Here is a 23,756-nt window from a genome sequence, read left to right on the forward strand (position 1 = left end):
GAAGACAAAACGGAGGTTTTAACACTTTTATTGTGTTTAAAACACTTTTCCACCTAAAGAGGGTCTTATTAACAAATATTAGTGATTAAGTTATTTATAATTAAAGCAAATGTTTCAGTCTTTGTAAAATAAAAGTCCTGTTTGTATCCTGTTAAAGTAGAGAGAGTAATTTATTTTATATTTCAGAATTCTTACAGTAAATCTAATATTTCACAGGTTTCTACAGAAACAGGTGAAGATTTACAAGTTTTATATTTATCTGAGTCGAAGCTAACGTTACTTCAGGCGCCTGTGATGAGATTATAAAATATTATTTCTGTTTTTCTATCCAAAACTGAAACTGAATCAGACAAATATAAAATCTTGTTTCACTAAATAAACTGATTTATATATTTTAAAGCCTCACAAAGACGACAACAGATGAAGAAACAACGACTCTCAGGCTGACCAACCATTAGCTTCGATGCTAACCTAACACTGAAAAGCCCATAGAAGCGCTAACATGATTAGCATCCTGAAACTCAACCATTAGTCGTTATTAAACGTCAGAAAATGATCAGATTTAAAGAATTAAAGGAACATCTGAACAGCTGGTGTGTGTGTTAGCGCTGAGCAGAACCTCAGACGTTCTCCACGTTCTCCCTGCACCTAATAAAGACAGCTGAAATAAACGACCTTCGGCTGTTCTCGGCCTCACAGCCAAACCTTCGGCTGACAGTTGGCCGTACCTGCTGAGGACGCCGTTCACTGGCTGCCCGTTCTGGCCTCTCCACGGGCCCGGTTCTGTGCTGGCGATGTGGGCGGGGCTTGCGTTCTCCAGCCGCTCTGCGCCGACGTCCTGCGCCGACAGATAAGACAAGCAGTGAGACGAGAACCGGGTTCTGCAGAGCTTCAGAACCGGCTCGGTCCACAGATCTGAGCTTCAGACTCTGAACTTAAAGAGCCAAAAATCTCAGCAGGAAGCTGCTCGTTCTACAGAACCACAGAACCCGGCCCAGCCCGTCCCAATCCCTTCGCTCTGATCTGAAGGAACAGACGAACTCTACGTTTCTGATGACCTCCTCCAGCGCCGCTCACCTGAGTGTTTCCAGCCTCCGCCTTCACGTCCGGCCCACCTGGAAGTGCAGCGCCGATGGGGGCGGAGCCTCCCAGCTCCACCGAGCCCTGCGGAGGGAACAGATGAGATCGTGACGCATCAGGATGAACTCTGAATCAGGTGCGTTCCAAACAGCTGCTGCTGCAAACGAGCGACTCCAGCTTCCAGCTCAGTCACAACCTGAACCCTAACGGGTCCACAGGCTCGGTTCTGGTGGTACTGAGGACAGTCAGGTCTGTCCTCAGCTTTTAGGCTCTCATTTCGTTAATTTTTATATTTTAGGACGTCGTTTCTGCTGCCGGCGTCCAGAAGCTCCAACATTTAACAGGTTTACATCAGAAGGATTTAAACAAAAACAACCTTTCATTAAGTTTTCTAATCAAGAAGATCAATTAAATTTATCCCTTTTTGTTTTAATTCAGATTTGTTGACAAACGGTTGGAGAGTTTTAGAAACTTTAAACATTTGGGAGGAAATAAAGAGTCGAACGGGCCGAGCCTCAGAGGACGATCTGTGTTTCTGTCAAAACGATGTTTTCAGTCAAAGCAAAGAGTCGAGACGAGATGATTATTTACAGACAGGAACAGTTTCAGTGAAGTTAAATAAAAGTCTCTGCAGACTCGGATTAAACAGAAATAATAAAAGCTGCAGTTTCCTAGTTTAAAGCTCAGGAAGACGAACGGCTTCAGTTTGATGCAACTAATTATAATCATTTACTGCAGGTTTAAACATTAATCCTCCTCCTGTGACGGTTTTCCGCAGACTGACCTTCCCGGCGCGGATCTGTCTGTAGATGTCCGTCTGCTGCCGGATGCGGTACTCCAGGTCCGAGATGTGGGCCTGGAGCCAGTTCCAGTGGCTGATGATGGCGGCTCGCTCCACCGTGTAACGACTCTCCGCTCGCTTCCATCTGTGGAAACAGAAACGTTTGGGTCTGAAGGAACGAAATAAACACACATCAGAACATTTACTGTCCAGAAAGGAGCAGGAACTTCAGCCTCCTGCTTTGAACCGTTTCAGAAACTCCACAGAGCTGAAATCCTGACTTCCTGCTTGAAGCCCCGCCCCCTCCCCCTCTCCATGTTTCATCTGCTCAGTTACGAGCGTTTCTCCCGTCCGACTGCAGAGGTCAGTGAATCAGCGGCGCACGTGACGAAAGCTGCAGGAAAAATGAAAGGAGCGTTCTGGCGGCGCCGGTCTGGTCCGGGACGTGGGCGGGACACCCAGAGCACCGGGCTCTCCATGTCCCCCAGTATGACACACAGAATGGGACATGAGAGGAAAATGTCTGCTCCTGCACCGAGCGGCAGCCGCCAGCAGGGGCGCTGTTTCCCCAAACAGAGACGGACTCAGATTGGAGACAAAGATAGACTTTCTTTACCTCCACGCCCCATCGCTCCGTTTTTATGTCTCGAGCGGCAGGCCGGAGGATGTGGAGGAAACAGGAAACGCTCCAGGTTAGCGTGGAGCAGGAGGAGGGAGACGTTCGGCCTGCAGCAGCATGGAGGACAGAAACAGCTGCAGCGTTTCCTGCGAGCACCACTTCCTGTCGCTCCTGTTCTGCTGAGATAAACAATCGTGCACTCCCCTCTCAAACCCAACAGTGACAAACACTGCGACACTCCTACAGCACACCCATGCCTGGCGCATCAGATCGCAGCCTCGCCGCCGCGGACGCTTCCTGTTGAAGCAGAAGCAGTGGCAGCAGTTCGAGCCTCGGCGCTGTGATTCACCTGGAGGCGGAATCAACCAGGTGTGATCTAACAGATTACAGGTAAAACACCTGAGCAGGTTCACATTTCTCCTCCTCTCAGCAGAAATCAGAAACGTGACGTCAGGAGCTGCAGATGAGACGTTGACCTCTGACCCGACCGACGAGCTGACGGCTAGTCCCACATGGACAGCCGCCATCTTTAAAGCTTTCTTGAAAACATTGTTTAATAAACCTTCAGCGTCAGTTTGATGACAGAGACAGAGACCGGATCATGTGGCTGTCTGCAAACACAGCTGTAGCACTTCCTGTGCAGCTGTAGCACTTCCTGCAGGAACGTTTCTGTCAGAGTAAAGGTTGGAGTTCACCAGCTCAGACTAGCCGTTAGCCCGTTACTGTAGCAGAGTGGACCAGAGTGGACCAGAGTGGACACCCTGACCCAGAACACCGTGGTCCAGATCTCGGCCATCAGGCTCCTGGCTTCACCTGAGAACCAGTCCAAGAGTCCTTCAGCCTGAAGACCATGTTCTCGTGGAGGTTCTGTCCTCCTGAAGAGACAAACTAAAACCGGAGAAGCAGTGTCTCCATGAGGTCTCCTACATTTAACACCATTATTTCAGGACTAGTCTCGTTTCTCGCCAGCGTTCCCAAAACGTCTCGAGACACTCACAGGTTCTCCATGTCCTTCCAGGAACTCGTCTCAGTTTGTCAAAGAGTGAGAAATGAGAGGACACCTGAAACCAAACCAGGTCCCTGACTAGTCTCAGGTTAAAGAGCTAAACTTTTTATTTGACGAGTTTTTACAACTGAAACACCAGAGATCCCAGATCAGCCGAGAGATCTGCCTTCAGGAGGTCCTACAAAGACCTGAGACCTGAGACCTGAATCTGGACTTGTTAGTGGATTAAGAGTCAAACAGATTCACACATTTTAACCTAAACAGACTTTAGAGGAAGAAACGGTCCTAACAGCAGGACAGGAATCGTTTTACATGTTTTTAAGTAAGAATGTTATTTTTACTTTATTCATAGCCAATTATCTCCTAATTAGACAAAAGGTTTATAAGGTTTTTGCTTTAATTTAGTCAATTTTACAGAAATTTGAGCTAAAACTGTTTTTCTGTTGATCTTCAGACTTTTTAATCTTTGGTCAACACGTTTTAAATTTACAAAATAAAAGAATTACAGAACTTAGAGTCAAAATCAGCAGATTTTTCTGTGTTTGATGTAAACATTTGTGCTTCCAACACCGTCCCTCCATCATTAAACGACTGTTTGGGTTAAAGTGACTCAAACTGAGCAAATCTTCTCCTTTGTTTCCAGCTTCAGAATATTTCAGCTCCTTTTCCTCTCAGAAGAACTTCTTCACCTCCTGTTTCCATTCAGGTATTATTTGACCCAGAGCGTCCGAAGTGTCAGAACGTAAACAAACGACTCGTAACTGTTGGCAACAAAACCTGACTCATTTATTACTAATTAAATGTAGATTGTTGGTAGTTAGATGAGGTTATTTTAAATCATAGATGGTACATACAAACCAAAAACTGCATTTTAATTGTTTTAAATAAACATTTAACCCTTAGAGGAACTCGTTAACCTAAAATCACAGTCTAATCTGTGGCTGTAGCAGCTGCTGCTGCATCTTCACCATCAGGGTTTGAACAAGCACCTCATCTACATTAGTCGCCATGGAAACGGCTACAAGCTTCACAGACACTGAGCTACAGCCTGGGGTGGTCGCTGAGAGTCATCCTCGTCGTGGCTCCATTTTAAAGGTTGGACTGAAGCTGCTCCAATCAGACGGCTCCGTTTTAAACTCTGACCCTTTCATTTAGGATGTTAATTATAATCTGAAATGATTACATTTAAAAGGACAGAGGAGGTCGAGCCGTTCTCGAGGAATGAATCCAGACTGTAAACAACATTCTTACTGAGGAGAGAAACAGTCAACCAGCTTCCTGTAAACGAACCTCGCAGTTTAACGTTCCCGTCAGGAAACCTCCGCCTCCTCTGATTATCTGTAACGCCATGTACCAGCCGCCATCTGCGCCCGTTTAACGTGACGACCGTCCAGCTGCGGCGCGCAGATCGGGGGGGTTCTGTTCTCGTCTTCTTTTAAACAAGCTCCTCGCTGCTGATGCCTCCCTGAAGAAAACATCTCTCACCCCCTCATCATGGCCGACCTTCTAATCTACCTTTTTAAAATAAACGAGTCTTACGAGTCAGACAGAGCTTCACTTCCTCAAAAGACTCAAACTGCTGAAGCGCAGCCAGAAAACACAGAATAACTCCAGGATTCAGGCGGTTCCTCCTGTTCTTCGTCGCCACGAAGATACGGGACAGACAAACATTTCCACAGATCCAAGCAGCGAAGGTTACTCGTGTTGGCGCCGCCTTTGGTTCTGCCACGACCAGAACGGCTTCATTAACAGGTCAATAATTTGCCAGGTTTCGGAACGACGACACCCCATTAACAAACAAACTGAGGACAGGAACTCATAAAAGGATTCAAAACACGCCGAAATAAGAGTTAGAATAAAGCTGGAACCCGTTTGTTGTTCCACATCCAGAAAGCCACCGTGGAACGTGGCGTTAAAAGCTCCTCCCTCCGGGGCATCATTTCCTGTAGAGGGCCGCAGTTCTGGGTTCGCGGCGCTGACCTCTGATCAGATCTGACTGGACTCTATAGACGCCAGCTGGTGATATTAAACACCTTCCAATGTTTCTATATGTAGCTGCTGCCGCCATTTATAACCCGACGCAGCGGCTGTTTGAAACTCTGCCTGGCGTCCACGACTGACGACACGTAAACAAGAAAACAGGAATTAACTTCCTGTTATCACTGAAGCTCTGTGTTTGTTTGGCTGAAACAGAAACTGAGGTTTTTATTCTTAAACTTACATTCAGAAACAAACTGATGGCAATTTATGACAAATTATAATCCAGATTCTTAATAATCAGGTTTATATTTTCACAGCTCACCCTCTGAACTTGGCCTTAGCTAACAAATGTGTCATTGTGGTGTAAAAAAAGGAAAAACTAACAACAAATACCTGCAGATATTTACACCCTGAGCTTCAGTTTGTCAAAGTAAATAAAAATAATGAAAAGGTTTGAATTCAGCTCCAGCAGGAATAAAGAAACGAGCAGCAGCTGCTGCTGGAGCGTTAGCAGAGCGGGAACCGCCGAGCTTTAACCCATTCAGGAAGCGGGTTTCAGACCGACGGGACGGGGTGTGGGTCAGGGGAGGAACCAGGGAGCTGCAGCAGTCGTTACATAAAGGAGAGGGGGTTATGTAACGCCTGTGGGTTTGAGCTGGGGGAACTCGGGTCGAGCTAAACACATCCAGATGTGTCGAGCAGGACAGAAACCTTCACGGGCGCTCGGATACATGCGTGCACGCAGTGAGGAGGAGGAAAAACACGGCCGAGTGACTCAGACTGCACCAGAACCATCGTAGGCCCGCTGTAGGTCCGATTCCCCCGAACCAGAGGCCAAACAGACGTTCTGCCCGGATCAGAGTTTATTCATGATAAAAAGACTGATCGGGTTACAGACATTCAGACGTTTTCACCGTGCTGACCATGAGCCATTATGTAAGATCTTAGATTTCCTGATGAGCGTTTTTGTTGCCTCAGAAACCAGAAACTGTGCCCACTCGTTTCTTTACACAGAACATCACGTGCTCCGCGCAGCACGCCTGATCTGCCGTCTCCATCCAACTCCGCGGGTTAGCTTTAACACTTTACCACGACTGGAAGAGGTCGTTACGAATGTCACGTTTACTGGAAACACTGGTTAAAACACGGCACGGGGGGGAGGAGCTTGGGACAACCAACCCTCTGAGATACAGGAAACCACGTCTGCAGCAGACACACATAACAGGATTAGTTGGGAGCGACACAGCTAACCAGCAAACAGGTGATTTTCCAGGCTTCTGTCAGCTGGCCTGACATGAAACAAGCAAGACGACGTCACGTTAGGCGCAGCGATGGGCGAGCCTGCGAGCGTTCACCGTGTGATGGGTTAACAAAAAACACGCCTTACTTCCTGGAAGCCAGGCGTGTTAACAATGAGAACCAGTTTGTAACCTGTTGGCTGAACGGCGGCGCTGCGTCTAAACACGAAGTCAGAGGCAGGTTAAACCAAAAAAATGAAATAAAATCAGACCGACAGGAGCAGCCACTGCTTTAATTGCTGGATGTTTTATTGCATCAATACGAAACTTCTAAACCTGGATTTTTAATAAAGTCTGACTATAATTAAGCGGCTCTTTGTGCCCGTTTGAGCCCAAATTCCACCGACACTCCCACGCTCCAGAGGAGCAAGTTTTAACTGGCTGCTCGCGGGTTTAAATTGTTTAGGTTGGAAAAAATTGGCTTAACAGTACTTAGGGGTGTGCAGAGCAGTACGGGCTCAGGTGAAGCCTTCCAGACCTTTCCACGTGGATCTGCATTTTATTTCTCTCCAAGCAAAGGAACAGTTTTATACAAGCCTGAATCAGCTGCTGTACGGCAGCATTTATGGTGTGAAATGATGCTGAATTAGAAGAAAAGCACCAGTGGAAAATGTAGACACGTTTACAGGGATGTCCTAAAGGCAGTGGTCCCCAAAGATGGGGTCGGGACCCTAAATGGGTCACAAAACACCAAGTAGGGGTCCCTTTATAATCTGCAGATATCAGATTAAAGTTAAAATGATTTTTTACAGCATATTTTCACTACAAAGGATACAAACAGTAGCCATGATTTAATAAAAATGATTCAGTGGATTTTAAACTTGTTTATATTGTTTATTTTGGTTCTTAGTAGTTTTTGTATTTATCTAAATATTGAAACTAGCCAGAAATAAAAGCAAAACCAAGTTTGAAAACCCCCGCTCTAAAGGCGGAGTGGGTATTCATGTCATGAAAACGGTGATGTTCCTCCGGACCGAACCATCCAGAACGTCTCCAGATGTTCGGGTCGTTTCTCCACTTCCTGACGTGAGTCACGGAGCCGCTCGGTCCGTTAGTCTGAGTCTGAACACGTTTGTGACAAATTTCCCCTGAAAACAGTCAGAGGGTCGTCGTCTCCAGGGCCAAAAAAAGCTGCTTCTAAAACACCTGCAGGGGGCGCCGCTCTGACCGAGAACCTGCGGAGAACGTCCAGGTCTAAAAACGACCGGAACACGGTTCCAGATCCACTCCAGCAGATTAAATCAGAAATAAATGTCGGGTCGAGGTGGGTGCACAAAGACCGCTACGAAAACCACAAAAGAAGACAAACGCCACCAAAGCTGGCTGGTCACAAACACTCGCAGCAGTTAGTCCACCTTAAAAAATCTAATCTGAGTCAAACCTTCGTTCTAAGATCGATTCTCTGCTCTTTTTGTTCTTTTTAATTAATTTTTAATTAAAAACTCAGTTTAAGGTGGTTTCTGAAAGCCTATAAATAAAACAACCAAACCAAACATCTGTGGTTCCCAAAGCTGGGGCAGGGACCCTTTGGAGGTCATTACACACCGTTCAGGGGTCTTTAAATGATAAACAAATTAATTTAACTGTACTGCTGACAGCATATTTAGTTATAACTGTTAGAAGAGATAAAAGTCAAACTGATGAAGTGTTTCGAATGTTTACGTCACCATTAAGCTTTAGTTTATTGGTAATTATTTATGTACACTTTAAACAGAATCAGACGAAGTCAGGATTATAAAGTTTAACAGATAAAATCACCTGCTGAGGCGGAGCTACAATAAGTGGGTAAATTTAATCCACATGACATAAATAATCACTGAAAATTAAGATTTGCTTCGTGTTAATTTCACACAGAGCCATCAGAAACCTGGTTGTTTGTCTTTAGTGAAAGTAAAGACAGCTCGAGTCTCTGAGTTAATCTGTGGATAAACGTCGTTTCATTTCCAAACTAACCTTTGATCAGAGGCGGCCATCTTTACTGTTTGAAACCAGAGCCTGACACCTGTTCGCACGTATGTCTTATTTGACCACAATCACCTGAAAACACCTCTTTACTTGTCGGTTCTTCAACGCCTTGTTGTGGTTAAAACTAACATGTTCGCAGCACGGGACCAATCTAAAACCACGGCCCATTCCTGCCAGAATAAGAACAAACATCTTCAGTTTTTCTGCAGCTTTAAACTGATTCATATTTATCAGATTTAACTCTTTGCTGTGAAGCTCCAGACTTTCTGACAAAACTAAATAATTAAATATAAAACGTACATCTGTCGCTCTTCATCACAGTTATTCATGCTGTTTGGAATCAGAAACAGAGGAAAATAAGAAATAATAAACTGTTTTAACCTCTTTTATAATAATAAGTTGTGGATTTACACCCAATTATTTATTTCTGGACATTTCATTAAAATCTTTCCTGCGGTTCATGAGATATTTTGCTAACAGAGTCTCGACTGACTCTCAGCTACTACCACCCCAAACTTTCACCCATTTCTTGTGTTTTTAAAATCCTTCCAGATATTTTGCTAACAGACCTGAAAAAGCCTTTCATCGTCTGCCTTTGCCTCTCAATAAATAAATCTGAGAACATTAAAGGCTTTCTTTGCCAAAACATCTAAGAAATAAATTATTTTAAAGTGGATATCCTGCAGGACCTGCTGCCTTGTGAAAACACGAACCTGTTAGATTTATATTAAACTAATTCAGGATTTTAGATTTACTGTTAAAACTGTTTAGTTTTAATTTATTAAATGAAATCTGAAGTGTAAAATTTGTGCTACAAATTTAACATAAACACTGATAACATCGAACTATTTGAGAAGATTACGTTTCAGTCCTTGTGCTTCTCAGGATCAACAGAACACTAACTTCCTGTTAGGATGTGACGGTTTTCAGGCCAAAGGTTTGAAGTCGACAATAAAGAAATCAGTGTTCAGACTCGCTGTTAATCATCTACGCTGCCCCGTTAACCACCTGCTGTACGTTTCCACGGCCCCGCTGACATTACAACAGGAAGCAGAAAGAACACGGTTTCACTTTTAAATGAAAACAATGACGGGTTCTGGAGGAGAAACAAAACGTTGGGTTTCAGACGGCCTCTCTCATGGGGGAGGAACTGCCTGACAAGAGCATTTTTTCTTCTTCTCTCTTTCCTTCCTCGAGTCCGTTCGAGCTTGCGCGTTCTCTGCAGGGCTCCGCCCACGCGGCGGCGATCGTATCTCTGCCCCTCCCTGGAGTTTGACCCAACCGCGACCGAGGCGGGCGGTTCTGCTCGCCACCAGCACCTGCTCCGCAGCGAGTAACGAGCGTTACTTAAAGTTTCAAACAAACACCAGAGACGAATTTAAATCACCACGAGCAGGGTTCCTACGGATTCTACGGGTTCCTACGGGTACTCAGATTCTTTCTGCTGAGAGTTACTGTAAATTCAGGGTTTTTGAAGATTCAAAGTCTGGTCTAAAACAGCAAACTGGAACGACTGAAGAAGGGACAATTCATGAGGAGCGGGCAAAATGTTAAATAACAGACAATCACACAAATTAGGAATTTAAAAGCAAATTCTGCCAACAGCCACGTGACTATAACAGGTAGAACGTTAAACTAACTGGTGGAGCAGAGGTTTCGCCCTGCTGCATCCCTGAGGATGTGTTTACACTCAGACAGGTGAATAAACCAAAACTACGCCATTTTCTCTGGTTCCCGGCGCTCCCGTTCTCGACACAGGGTCTGGGCAGAACTCACAATTGCATCAACGTCTGCGTGACTGGCCAGAAATGCGAAGTGGGCGCGGTTAAGGCGGAACCAGAACGGGAGTGTTAGCTGCTAGGAGCTAACATTAGCGTAAGAGTGAGACCGCTAACCTGGAGCCCGGCGCCGCTGAGCGCACAGCAAAACTCTGCGGCCGACATCCTGAAATAAGACTCTTCTTCTTCTTCTTGGATCACCTAAACGTCTTCCGAGATTCTACTTATTTTTGATGCTGCCATATTTGTTTACCTACGCAGACTACAGCCGGCCTAATGGAGGCTTTCAGCATCCTCAGCCCAGGGCTTTGTTTACATTGAGTGTGGACCCGCATTTCAGAATACCATTCATGTTAAACTTCTGCTGTAACCCCTTTAAACCAGCACAGTTTAATTTAGCCTGAAACAGCCTTTTTTAATGTTTGATTTCATACTTTAATAACACCTGCTCACCAAGAAAGGAAAGTGGAAGTGAAAGTAGAAACGACAGTCGCGGGTGAGTTCAGCTTCACCAGAAAACCCCCCTCCCACCGCCTCCCCCACGACGAGACGTCTGCCCGGGGAAAATTAAACAACACAAATATCCCAGGCTAGCTTTGTCCCAACAGCGTGGACACAAGTTAGTTTTTAAGCCAAAACATGACCCATCTAATAATACTGTAGGCACAGCGGTGGGGGGGGGGGATGTAACGGGTCAATAATCTGCAGTCATAGATCATAAAACGAGCTGAGGACAGAACTATAAACTTATTGAAGGGAAACTAACTTATCACCAATGTTACAACCACATGTGAGGCCTTTACAGCTGAAACAGGCATCTGTAGGTTTTTAAACAGCAACTCAAAAAACAATATATTAAAGGCTAAAAATAATCTGATTGACCAGTCTGTGCAATTATTCACCTGGCAGGAAAATGAAGACGCAGCTTCCTGCAGCCCACAAATTAGATTTCTCTTCTAAATATTATTTAAGTGCACAAACGTCACAGAGAACCTCCCATCTGACCTTTACTACACCCTAACTAAGGCTTGGTGTGCTGAATGAACCAAACCTGGATGATTATATCCTCCTTTTATATTCAGTAGAGTCTGGAAACATGAATGTTGACCATGTTCCTTTTTTTGTATTTATCCAGGTTTGGAAAACGTTAAAAACCAAACTGCAGCCTTTTTCAGGATCGGCAGGAACCCTGTGTGACTGTTTCAGTGAAATGAAAACCAACCTGAGCCTCCACGCAACGTTACGCAGACGTGAAGTGAGGTTCAGCCACAGGAAGAGTGTTTGAGGAAACTTACATTTTGACGTGTCGCTGCTCAATGTCCACTCGGGACAGCTCCTCCTCCTCCAGGTCAGAGTCCCCACCGGAGCTGCTTTCCGTTACGTCGGAGTCAAAGGCGCTTTCTGCTGAATGAAGGTTAGCCGATCCACTCAGATACAGCCTCTCCAGCTCCAGGGGCATGGAGCCGCTTTTCAGGAACCGGCTTAGGCCGTCTCTGTTGTTCGACGAGTGGCGCCTGGTCCTCCACGCCGCCGAAGACGGGGCCACCTCTGACTTGCGGCTGCCGGCTCGTAGCCTGCTAAGAGCCGAGTCCAAGAAGCCCCCCAGCTGCTGCTGGATGTGCCGCTCCACCTGCTTGGCCTGGACCACCTGAAGGCGTTTGTGCAGGCGCCGCAGCCGGTTTTCGATCTCAGCTTGGCGCCTGCCGTTGAGGAGCGTGCGCTCTCTGACGTCGGCGTCCAGGCAGTCCGAGGAGGAACCGCAGGGCAGAGGAGGCTCGCCTGCGGCCGTACACGTCGGGGAGCTCTGCTGGCTGCTGCTGCCTGGTCTTTCCCTGTCAAAACCCTGCAGCTGACTGGTGTTCGTGTGTGAATCGGCCTGGTCCGAACAAACGCGCTCAGAGGGGTTCGGGTTGTCCTGGGTAAAGGGGGGCAGAGCAGTAGAATGAAGCGCCGATGGTTCGAGGTTATTCCCGTCTGCGTTCTGAGGAGCTCCGGAGGAACTCTTCTGTTTGAGGCTTTCTTTGACCGGGATGTGCCCTGATATGGTAGCTGTGAAGGTCTCGGAGTCCAACGGCAGGTTCTGGGACTGAGAGTCTGTGGCGGCAGGAGGCTTATCACCGTTCACCGCTACCACGCAGCCAGAGCCCGACATCGTGGCCAGCTTCTTGGCCAGGCCGTTGACGGGCGCCATGGACTGGCCGCTGCCGTTCGTGCCGCCGCTCATGAGGCTTTTCAGCTGACCACCTGACAGTTCTATCGCCTGCCTCTTCCTCAGGAGGAAGTCCCCCCCGCCGTTAAGCAGGGAGCTGGGCAGGATTCTGTGGCTTTTCAGCACAGACTGTTTGATGAGGACTCCTTGCAGCTTGATTGACTCCTTAGTTGCAGGGACAGATGTCACATCAGAGTATAAATACGAAGCCACCAGGGGCTGGAGTTTGCCCAAGGCCGAGGTCTGGGACACGGAGTCGGCTTGGGGCTGCTGCTGCTGCTGCTCCTGGTCGCCGCCGCAGAAGTCGAGAGGGCACTCTTCGGCGCCGACCTTGCACTTGGCGGGGCCGCTGCTGTGGATGAGGATGTTGCTGGCGTTACCGTTGTTCTCTGCACTGGCTGGTGAGAGACTCGAGGATGGGGCAGCCAGTTTGAAGCGGATGTGGTGAGCTTCGGCTGGGGCGTCGGTGAGAGCGGGCGCCATCGCAGCCATGCAGTGCAGAGGGACGGGCACCGCGGCCTGCTCCACTCCACCCGCTTACTGCCCCACCTGAGGACAGCCTGCAGAGAACACCACAGGTAAAACAGTTACACAACCTTGGAGAGGCATGGACGTAGCCAAAACATTCTCTGTATCATCAATTTATTCCTGAAATCAGCAGAAATAAATGTTTAATTTATACTCTGGCTCTTAAATTTATCCCAACAGAAGAATTAAGTTACATAAAAAATACAACGAGGCAACATCCCAAGGGAAGAGACAATTTCCTTTAAAAACAACAACGTGATTTGACATAAAAAAGAATAATTTTCTTAACCACACATCTAGATTAAATATATTTTTCATAACAGTTAAACTGCACAATGAGCCGATATACGGTATAAAAAGAAAATACCCGCAGAATAGGTTCTGTAAGACTATACAGACTGGAAAAATACCAACCTCCACCCAGAGAGCAGCAAATTCTCATGATTAGGCACCAATAATCAATATGAATACAGCAAAACTGGTAATCTATAATCCAAGTCCACCGGCAGACCATCTTACTCTTCTCACACAAACAAGATCAGATAAATTCAGTTAAACTTTGACTTAAACCAACCGGACTTTTGACATTTCTTGACCTTCTGATTCTAAAAACAGGATTAAACTGGAAGCGATCTTCCAACAAATTAATATAAAATTAAAGGTGGACTGGTAGTTGTGACTGTTGGGAGGCCAGATGGTGAAAAAAAATTCTCAAAATTGCAATAAAATGTGAGATTTTCAGCTGCAGCTCCTGCAGTCGGTTTAAACGTTCACGGCTCGCAAAACTGCATTCTTGGCCACGCACATTATTTCAGCTCGTTTTGTTCCAACCTCGTTAGCATGCCGAAATTAAGACAGACGGTCGGAGACGCCCGTTTTGTGACGACCGACTACGCCGAGAGAAAAGCTGCAAAAAATGTCTCAACTCGAGCAACAGGGCTGTGTTTTTTTAAGCTCCTTCACAAAACAGTTCTGCAAAATGGCCACAAAGACCAGCCCGTCTTTACGCTCCTTCTGGCCGCTCATAAACCACTAATGGAGGCGGCCATGTGAGCTTTCAGAAATGAAGTAAGCACCGTGGAACCAAAGGAGGCGTGGAAGCAATTCTCTTTGTGCTGAACCCATTTTTAAACACTAAAAGCAAAGCTCCTGTGCTCCATCACGGATCTTTCCTCTGTAATAAATCTATTTGTTGATGTTTAATCCCACGACCAGGTGGGACAGACCATATTTTATCACATTACTGAGCCTCAGAGCCGGCTTACCCTTACCCACCGCTTCCCGGCACAAAGGAGCACCGGGGGTGGATCCATTCAGGAATCGAACAGAGGCGGTCAGAAGACGACTAGGACCCCCCTCAAAGTGTGTCGTGAAAGAGCCTCGATACTCACATGAAATCAAGAACCTTGGAAGACATTCGGTGTCGAGAAAAAGTGTAAAGATTTACTACTGGCTACCGCTGGGTTCCTTCACACCGGTGTGTCGTTTAAAAGCCTGAAAAAGAATTAACAGGCCCTCGTTTGGCTAGCCTTTAGCCTAGCCAGGGTGGAGACTTCTGCCCCTTCCTCCACACTCCCTGCACTACGACTGATGACTCCTAACTATCAGACAAAACGTTGCTTCAAAAATGACCAGACTACCCCTTTAAGCACTGACCTTGGGGAGCGGGATGCAAAGGATACAGATGGAATAACAGCAGTCACCTGAGCTACGGCCAATAAATAATTCCCACTACGAGCACGCGGGTGCAAACAAGGCCCGGCGTAAAAACGCAAAGCTGTGCAGCTCATTTCTGATGACAGAAACAGGAGAAGCAGATGCAAATGGACCAAACCCCGGCGCCCTGCACGCGCCCGGGCGAGTCAGGAGGAGGACTCGGGTCGTCATCCTGACAGGACTGCTCGGGTCATTTTGATCCAAAGCTTCTGGAAACCCTGACAGTGCTGTACTCCAGAAGGGGGGTGGGGGGGACGCTCAGGCAGGAAGGACAGGACGCATCGTGGCGTGGAGCATTGTTTTCACCCCGTGAGAAACTGAGAAAAAAGCCTCTTTTAACAGTGGAAGATAAGAGCTGCGCCGTCTGCAGCTCAGATGAATGGAGGCTCAGTTTCACCGCAGTTTTCAGTCGGCGCGCACTACGCCATGTTGGTATTTCCGAAGCAGATTATGCAATGCGCTTCATCCACCTAAAAACCACCCATTCCTCTCCAAACACACGGGATGAGCACCAGAGGGGGGTGGGGGGATATCTAATAAATAATCCAGAGGCTTTTATTAAAAACAAACAGTCAGATGCGACAGAACAATGTGCCACATCTGACGTTAACCAGCCATAACCATCAAAATGTCTTCCTGGTGTTTACCAAAGCGTTTAAAAGGCAGCTCAAAGGGATGAGTTGCTCTAATTAGTTTAAGAGGAAAATAAAAAAATAAAAGGCAGAACACGGATCTGTTTGGATTACAGGGGGGAACGTGCACTGAGGAGGAGAGCAGAGAACCCGGAGATAAATATCTCCTTAAATCCTGCCTGGAAATGAGAGGAGGGCTGCTGATGCAAGAGAGAACCCGGCGTGTTCCTGTCAGCAGAACCACACCAGGATCCAGCTGCAGAGAACCACACCAGGATCCACCAGGATCCAGCTGCAGAGAACCACACCAGGGTCCACCTGAAGAACCACACCAGGGTCCACCTGAAGAACCACACCAGGATCCAGCTGCGGAGAACCACACCAGGATCCAGCTGTGAAGAACCACACCAGGATCCAGCTGTGAAGAACCACACCAGGATCCAGCTATGGAGAACCACACCAGGATCCAGCTGGTCCAGCTGAAGAACCACACCAGGCTCCAGCTCCAGAGAACCACACCAGGATCCGGCTTTATGACCCGTGAGGTTCGCTGGAGGCCAACTCGGAGTTCCTACGTAGACAAGTAAACAATTAGCCACTACGTAACCTACGCAGCCCGGGTTCTAATTACGCCCAAACTTGTGTTTTAGCAGCCGGGCTGAGCAGGTTACCGGATCGGGCTCAGGTGTGAGACGTGCGGACATCATCAGGAGGCAGAAAAACTATCAAACGGCGCTTTAACGCGGTCCGCATCGTTGATCCAAACTACGGGAATAAAGGCGGGCGGCTCGGCTTAAACCTCCCAGGGCCCTCCGTGTCCCTCCGTGGGGGAGCCAGCTGCCGGCTGCTCGGGCAGGACAGCAGAAATGAGAAAAGCTGAGAAGTTGGGAGTAGACCCGGGCGGTCTGGCTAGCTCGCTAACAAAGAAAAAGGAGGAACCTACCACGTGACGAGGTTGCACTATCCGAGGGAATTTCGGCAACAGTCCCCTGCAGTTTTGGTGGAAAAAAAAACAAGGCCACTAACAGAAATACACCAAGCTCGGCTCGATCACTCTGCCATCAATAAAGCCCAAAAGAATCCGAGCAGAAGGCGGAAAAGGGCCCCGCTGCTCGGAGCCGCTCGGCTTCGTTCCGGATTTGGCAATGGCCGGGCGAAGCGACGATCTGCGCCTCGCTCGCCTCGCCGCCGCGGCGAATATCAGCCGAGGCCGCCGAACGGTCCGTCCGATTCCGAATTACTTCAACTGTGGGCGATTCCAGGGCAGCCCCGAGGCCGAAAGCCCGGTTCCCGGTGAGAGAACTGTAATCCGGGAGGCGGTTCGCGGCGAGCCTTTTTCTCTCGTTTTAGGGAGAGACGCTTAGAAAATGGCGGCTAGCAGCTCTCCGTCGGATTTGAGTCTGACAAACACACAGCGCTGTGTGTGTGCGCGCGCAGCTCCGAGCGTGTGCGTGCGCGCGCGCGGCGCTGGTAGGCGGGAGACATTTCTGCTCAGGAGCGACCTGGTACCACAGGAGGGCATTGTCCTCACCGAGACAGTCCAATGTCCCCGGCGGGACACGGTCCTACTGGTCGGACTGGAAAAACGTCCCGCATGTCGCTGTTTGAAAACATAAACATTCAGAACAACAAATATTAATGTTTAAATGTTTGTGTGAATGCTGTCTCCTTGTTTTTATTTCTGTTTCTGCTGCTTCAAACTTTGTTATTTAGCTTTTCATAAATGAATAAAAACATTCAGCTCGTCCAGAAGGGCTTTGACTTTGGGTAAAAATATTTGATTAATTTATAAATACATTAAGATCTCTTCAACTTTAAAAACATTTATTTTTTTAATTAGCTTCAGTATACCGGCTCTATTTTTATCTACATTTAGCTACAATTCTGCTACTTTTATAGCTTTTTGCTGCTTTTAGTTAGCACTTTACTATTTTAAGCTTTTGGCTACATATCTGCTTCTTTTAGCCTTTAACTAGCCTTTTGCTACTGTTAGCATGTAGCTACAGATCGGCTTCTTTTAGCCTTTAACTAGCCTTTAGCTACTCTTAGCATGTAGCTACAGATCTGCTTCTTTTAGCTTTTAACTAGCCTTTTGTAAGAAAACTTTATTTATATAAAGTGCTTAACAGAAAACAAAATAACTAAAAATAATAAAACTATATAAATATAATGACAACAGCTAACTAAAAGCCTGTCTTTTGTTACTATTAGCATTTGCTACAGATCTGTAAGTTTCTAACTAGCATTTTGTTACTTTTAGCTTCTAGCTAGCCTTTAATACTTTTTGCTATATTTATCTAAATTTGGCTGTTTTAGTTAGCCTTTTGCTGTGTTTAGCTTACAGATACTTGCAGCTTCTAGCTAGCCCTTAGCTACTTTTTGCTGCCTTTAGTTAGCATTCTGGTAGTTAGCATTTAGCTTTTAGTTAGTGTTTTGCTTATATTAGCTGGTGTTATTACTTTTATTTTTGCTTCTTTCAGTTGACATTCTGAGTTTGTGTTTTCAGCTGACACTTCAATGCTTTCAGCTAGTGTTTTGCTACTTTTAGCTAGCATTTAGCTTACACTGAACAACTCAGTTTCAGGATTTTCACAGAAAATTGGATTTTTCTAGTGGAATTAAAAATTTAAACCTGGTTCTGTCCCTCTGAACCGGACCTGGTTCTGTCTCTCTGAATCGGACCTGGTTCTGTCCCTGAGAACCGGACCTGGTTCTGTCCCTCTGAACCGGACCTGGTTCTGTCCCTGAGAACCGGACCTGCAGCAGCTTAGGACACATTTCTAACCGCCACTGTTAGCAAAATATCTCATGAACAGGTTCTAATGAAATCACTGGCTGGCCGTTTGAAACAAACGTTATAAATAAAGTTTATTTGATTTGAAGTTAAATAAATTTAATCAGATTAAAGTCATCAAACCTTTGGAGGTTTTATTTATTATTCTGTTTTTATTGTAGAATAAAAACACAAAGATTTAAACAATAATACTGATTTAAACTGATTTAATCTTTAACACCTGACATGTTTGTTATGGTTTTATTTTTAGGACATTTAAAGCTTTTTAAATTTTTAAGCTTTTTACATCAATAGAGTCAAAACTACAGATTTAAAAATGTTTCCTTCAACCCTAATTGGAAAATATGTGATCAGAAAACAAGATTTTATTAAAACTTGAGCTATTTTAACTGAATATTATGGTTTTTTTAGTTCCTCAGACCGTTACATTACCCTCACAGGACAGGAATGACTCTCAGCTACTACCACACCAAAATGACTGAGTTGGCTGTGGCGGCCATCTTGGATTAGAGCGACTCAAACAGCGAATTGGGTGCCGAGTTTTGTTCCAATTCCTGCAGCGTTTCAGGAGTTGGACGGTAATCTGGATTATTTACTCCGACCGCGAGGAGTTGTGTTTAAAAACAACCGGATGTGTTGATGACAGACGAGCTGTAATCACTTCCTGTTCAGCAAAATGTTCTGATTTTCTGCCGTTTTTAAAGAATTAGTCCTCCGGTCGTCTCAGAGGACTTCTACTTCTCTACGCACCGACTTCTTCAGCACCAGCTGTTTGTGTTTATAAATAAACAACCGTTTCTCACTTCCTGCGCCGGATAAAAAACAACATCTCTCAGGGAGGAAGTGACGCAGACGTCCTGTCGTTTCCTCCAGACTCAGGCAGAGAAATCTGAACCAGACGGCACTTCCTGCCCGCAAACGTCAGGAACGGATTCTGTGAGGTTCTGTGGGTTCTGTGGGCAGAACCCGACACAGGAAAACAGGAGTTACCTTCGGCTCCATTGTTGAAGTCCTCGGCTCAGTAATCCAGGAGGTGATAATCCAGCATGAAGACCCTGAAACAGAATCAGACGTTAGCTGAGCCATGTTGGGTTCTGATCTCACTTCCTGTGTCGTTAGAACGTTCTCAGGAGGTTCTCCGATGATTGTTTTCATGTTGGGTCCTCCTTCAGACTCAGAGCTGCCTCCGTCTCTTTGGACGGTGTGAAGACCGTTTTATTAACGTGAACATAAGATGATAATTAATTAACATGAGTAATAATTAACGGTGCCGTTTTAAACAAAGATTAATCTGTTAGCGCTCAGAAGGCGTGTTATGAATCACTCTCAGCTACTACCACACCAGGTTTTAGCTTCAAATCTGTAAAACTGACTGAGCTGTGGGCGGCTTTGTGTTCTTTTCTGTCAGTTGGCTGCGGCGGCCATCTTGAAAGGGATCAGCTCCATAAGTTAATCAGTTATTTATGCACATCTGATGGTTACTCCTGACAAGTTTCATTAAACCTCATCCCAGGGCTCCTGAGATATTTTGCTAACAGACAAACACGTCATTGTATATGAGCTGGCTGCAATCCCCAGTTTGGCCACTAGATGGCAGTGAGTGCTAAACTGATGATTTTATTTTATTTTATTCAACTGTTTTTATTAAAGTGACTGAAACCGTCAGGGTTTTACTAAAAACTCCTGAAATAATGTTAGATTTGTTGTCGTGTAGAAACCTGAAGTGAATTCCTTTAAAATTCGAGGTTTTATGGCTCGATCTGGTCGAGCCGGAGCTCATTTTAAATTATTTTTTGAGTTAATTTAAATAACATTTGTGTTTGAAAAGATCTGCTGATGTTTGTTTATCGACTTTAGATTCTTAAAGTTCTGAAAATAAAAGTTTAAAATTAATTTCTGCAGATCTAACAGCAGAGACCATGGCTCAGAACGACTGTGGTTCTACGGTTCTGTGGTTCTACGGTTCTGCTGTGACTTCTGCTTGTTCTTCTGTTTCAAACTATTCAAACTTTATTTGAAAAGTTCCTCCACAGAAACACGATCAGATCTCTTCGGTTCCTTTAAAATAAAAATATTTTCCCTGAAATCTGCTTCAGCTGTTTGTCTAAAGTTGCTTTTAACCTTTAGCTACTATTCTGCTAAACTTAGCCTTTAGCTACTGTTCTGCTAAACTTAGCCTTTAGCTAATGTTTTGTTCTCTTCAGGTACGGTCTTGTTTGTGTTAGCTTTTAGCTATTACTATGCTAATTTGTTTTTTTAGCTACTATTTTTGCTAATTTTGGCTTTCTGCTGCTGTTCTGATTATTTTATTTTTTAATTGTTTTGTAGTTCTAAGCCTTTAGCTTGTGCTCTGCTCCTTTCAGCTCCTGTTCGGCTTCTTATAACTCATGTTCAGCTCCTTTTAGCTCATGTTCTGCTCCTTTCGGCTCATGTTCTCCTCCTTTCAGCTCGTTTTGATTGTGTATGTGTCTGTTCTGATTTCTGCAGCTTTCGTTTGGCTTGTTTTAGCTTCAGCAGTTCAGTTTCAGCTTCTTCAGCTGATTTCAGCTGATTTCAGCCGATCTCAGCATGTTAGCCGAAGGCTCAGTGTTTGTCAATTTCATCTCTGGTGTTTATTTATTTGATCAATCTGATTATTGTGGTGAATTTAAAATCAATTTATGTATTTTGTTTGTTTATTTCACTTATGATGAAGTTTTAAACTTTGATAACTGTTTCTCCTGTTTTATCTTTTTATTGTTTTAATGTTTAAAATGTTTTAATGTTTTTAAATCTTCAGTTTCAGCAGCTATGCATTTAAATAACAGAACTTTAACTTCAGTTTCTGTCATAAAATCAGCTGAAATTCATTCATTTAAACAAGCAGAGGAAAATGAGTTGTTCCAAACTCTTTGTTGATTTATTTGATTTGATTTTAACCCCGAGGATGAGTTTTCTTCAGCCGTTTTTGGATTCAGAACATCGGAGGAAAGTTTGTTTTGAGTCCTCGGAGGTTTCAGCTGACAGGCTAAAGCTAGCGGCTAACCACATCAACGTTTCTAATTTAAGTAAAAAAAAAGTTTCCCGTGTTGAATAATGTCAACCCCGGGGTTGGAAATAAGAAGGGAAGTTCGGGATGAGACGTCCTCACTGAGCAGGGAGTGAAAGGAGGCGCTGCCGGGGATTTTCTCTTTAAAATGTGGATTTGAGCCGTTTGACTGGAGGCTGGAGGAGATGCTAACGGGAGGGATGCTAACGCTCGTTAGCTTGTTTGCTTCCCGATCTCACAGACTTCTCAATGACTAAACACGCGTTTGACAGAAAAGCCAACCAGAAAACGAAGCCCGTCCTCATGCGACAGTCTCACGCTGAACTAAACGACAGTTTTTTTCCCGACGAGCGAACTGTTTGTTTGTTTGTTTTTTTTAAAGAAAATAACGACAAAAATCTCACTTACCTGCTTGTCCTGTTACAAACCTCCGACTGGCTCCGCCCCCTGCGCGCCTATTGGCTGACGCGTCCATTCCAGGCTTTCTATTGGCTCGCACGGCTGTCAGTCTTAGCAAATGCCCGTACAGCGGAAATGTGTACTGAAAGTTCATATAACGAAACTTAATTATCCAAAATGAATGTTTCAATTTAAAAACTGCGCAGTGAGTCCCGCGGCTTGCTGGTGTTTTCTGAGCGGCTGGTTTGCTTCAGCCACAGGCAGAGAGTTGTTGACACCGCAGGCATGCTAGCTGCTCTCTACAGAGTTACTACATTATTATTTTTTAATGCTTTGTTCCGCAGACTTGTCTCAGAAATGCACCGCAGATTCCCCGCAGCGCCGCGCAGATTGGCGCTAAAAGCAGCGCAGTTGGTCCCTGTCTGCGCAGTTTCTGCCGCATCTTTAGCACACATTGTTCTGCTGGAGGGGGGGGACTTGTCTGGTCCGGGTGTCTGTCCCTCACAGAGCAGGCCAGGGGACACAACAGGAGACAGACCCTGCACCGGAGGGGACACAGGTGGACAGCCGAGCAGCGGAGGACGGATGGACACACGGACTCATGTCTCAGGGTTTTAGCCCTGGAGTTCCACTTAAAGAGTCTTATTTCCGTCCCATCAGCAGGACATAACAGACCCCAGATCAGCTCCAAGGCCTGACAGCAGCAGACTCAAATTAAAGGCCTGGCATTGCTCCACGGGATGCATGTCGCCCGCCGCCGACCTCACCCTCACCTCATTCATCCAGCTTCCGTCCAACCTTCTTCTTCTTCCTGTTCCCTCTTCAGGTGTCTCCACAGCGAGTCCTCCTCCATCCAACCCTGTCCTCAGTGTCCTCTGTCCTCACTCCAACTCCCTCCGTGTCCTCTCTAACTGCGTCCTGATGTCTCCTCTTTGTCCAGCTGCCATCCAGTGGACTTTACAAATTAAACCTTATTTTACAAATCACACAAAAAGAGACAAATACTACAGAAGAAACACCTTCCTGTTGAGTTTATTTATACAGAACCGGGTCTGGACAGGTCGTCTCAGGTCTCTGTGCAGAAACTTCACAGACTTCTGTCTGAGGAAGCAGCAGATCGAGTTAAATCTTCACTTCATCTCATCCTGAGCAGCTCAGAGGGGACAGTGGGAAGAAACCTCCACCAGGACCAGAACCAGGACCAGGCTCAGGACGAGTGACTGTTTGCGTCAACCGGCTGGGTTAGAGGACAGGAAAGAGACAAGCACAGAAGGACGGGTCCATGTGTGGTTTCTGTTGAAAGAAAAACAAAAGAAATCATCTTAACGACATAAATAATTCAGCAGAGCGAGTAAAGACAGCAGCAGAGGACGTGTGGACAGTTTGTCCCCTGAGCCTACAGCAGCAGAACTAAGGGAGATATTTTGCTAACAGACAAGACAAAATTATAAACAGACATCTTGTCCTGAAGCCCTCAGATGACGTGTTGGGGATCAGCCTCAGCTACTACCACAATAAATATCAGGTCATTATATATAAAACTCACTGCTATCTGGCTGTGGTAGCCATCTTGAATCCAAAAGTTAAATAAAACTCTGGTCATGTGTAAAATGTGTCCATAAAAGTTAACTGTTAGAACCTTCACCCAGTGCAGTGTTCTTCAGCTCGTTGTTCTGCTGGAAGGTGGACCTCCGTCTCCAGATGAGAACGTCCATCTTTCCTGTGACTCTGACCTGTTTCCCAGTCCCTGCTGATTAAAAACATTCCCACACTATGATGCTGCCACCACCGTGCTCCACTGGAGGGATGATGTTGTCCTTGATGTTTGGTCTCGTCTGACAGCAGCCTCTTCTACATGTTTGGAGAAGAACTTTTTGTTCTGTAATCAGTGTTTCCTGACACTCTGCCAGGAAGTCCAGCTCTGAGGAGCTCCTGGTGGTCCT

The 23,756-nt window shown here is 45.8% G+C and overlaps 1 protein-coding gene across 1 annotated transcript in view; it reads right to left on the minus strand.

Annotated features, from left to right (window-relative positions):
• The window catches only part of LOC108251043 (KAT8 regulatory NSL complex subunit 1), a gene marked incomplete in the record, with an annotated part of 25,890 nt that extends 4,031 nt beyond the window's left edge, over window positions 1–21,859 (minus strand). The window contains 6 exon segments of the mRNA XM_025002841.2: window positions 729–838; window positions 1,078–1,164; window positions 1,865–2,006; window positions 11,803–13,276; window positions 19,377–19,441; window positions 21,823–21,859. Coding sequence (XP_024858609.1) covers window positions 729–838; window positions 1,078–1,164; window positions 1,865–2,006; window positions 11,803–13,208 — 1,745 coding nt within the window.
• Between the last annotated feature and the right edge of the window lie 1,897 nt (window positions 21,860–23,756).

The sequence above is a fragment of the Kryptolebias marmoratus genome, linkage group LG17, assembly GCF_001649575.2.
Source record: "Kryptolebias marmoratus isolate JLee-2015 linkage group LG17, ASM164957v2, whole genome shotgun sequence".
NCBI classification, from domain to species: Eukaryota; Metazoa; Chordata; class Actinopteri; order Cyprinodontiformes; family Rivulidae; genus Kryptolebias; species Kryptolebias marmoratus.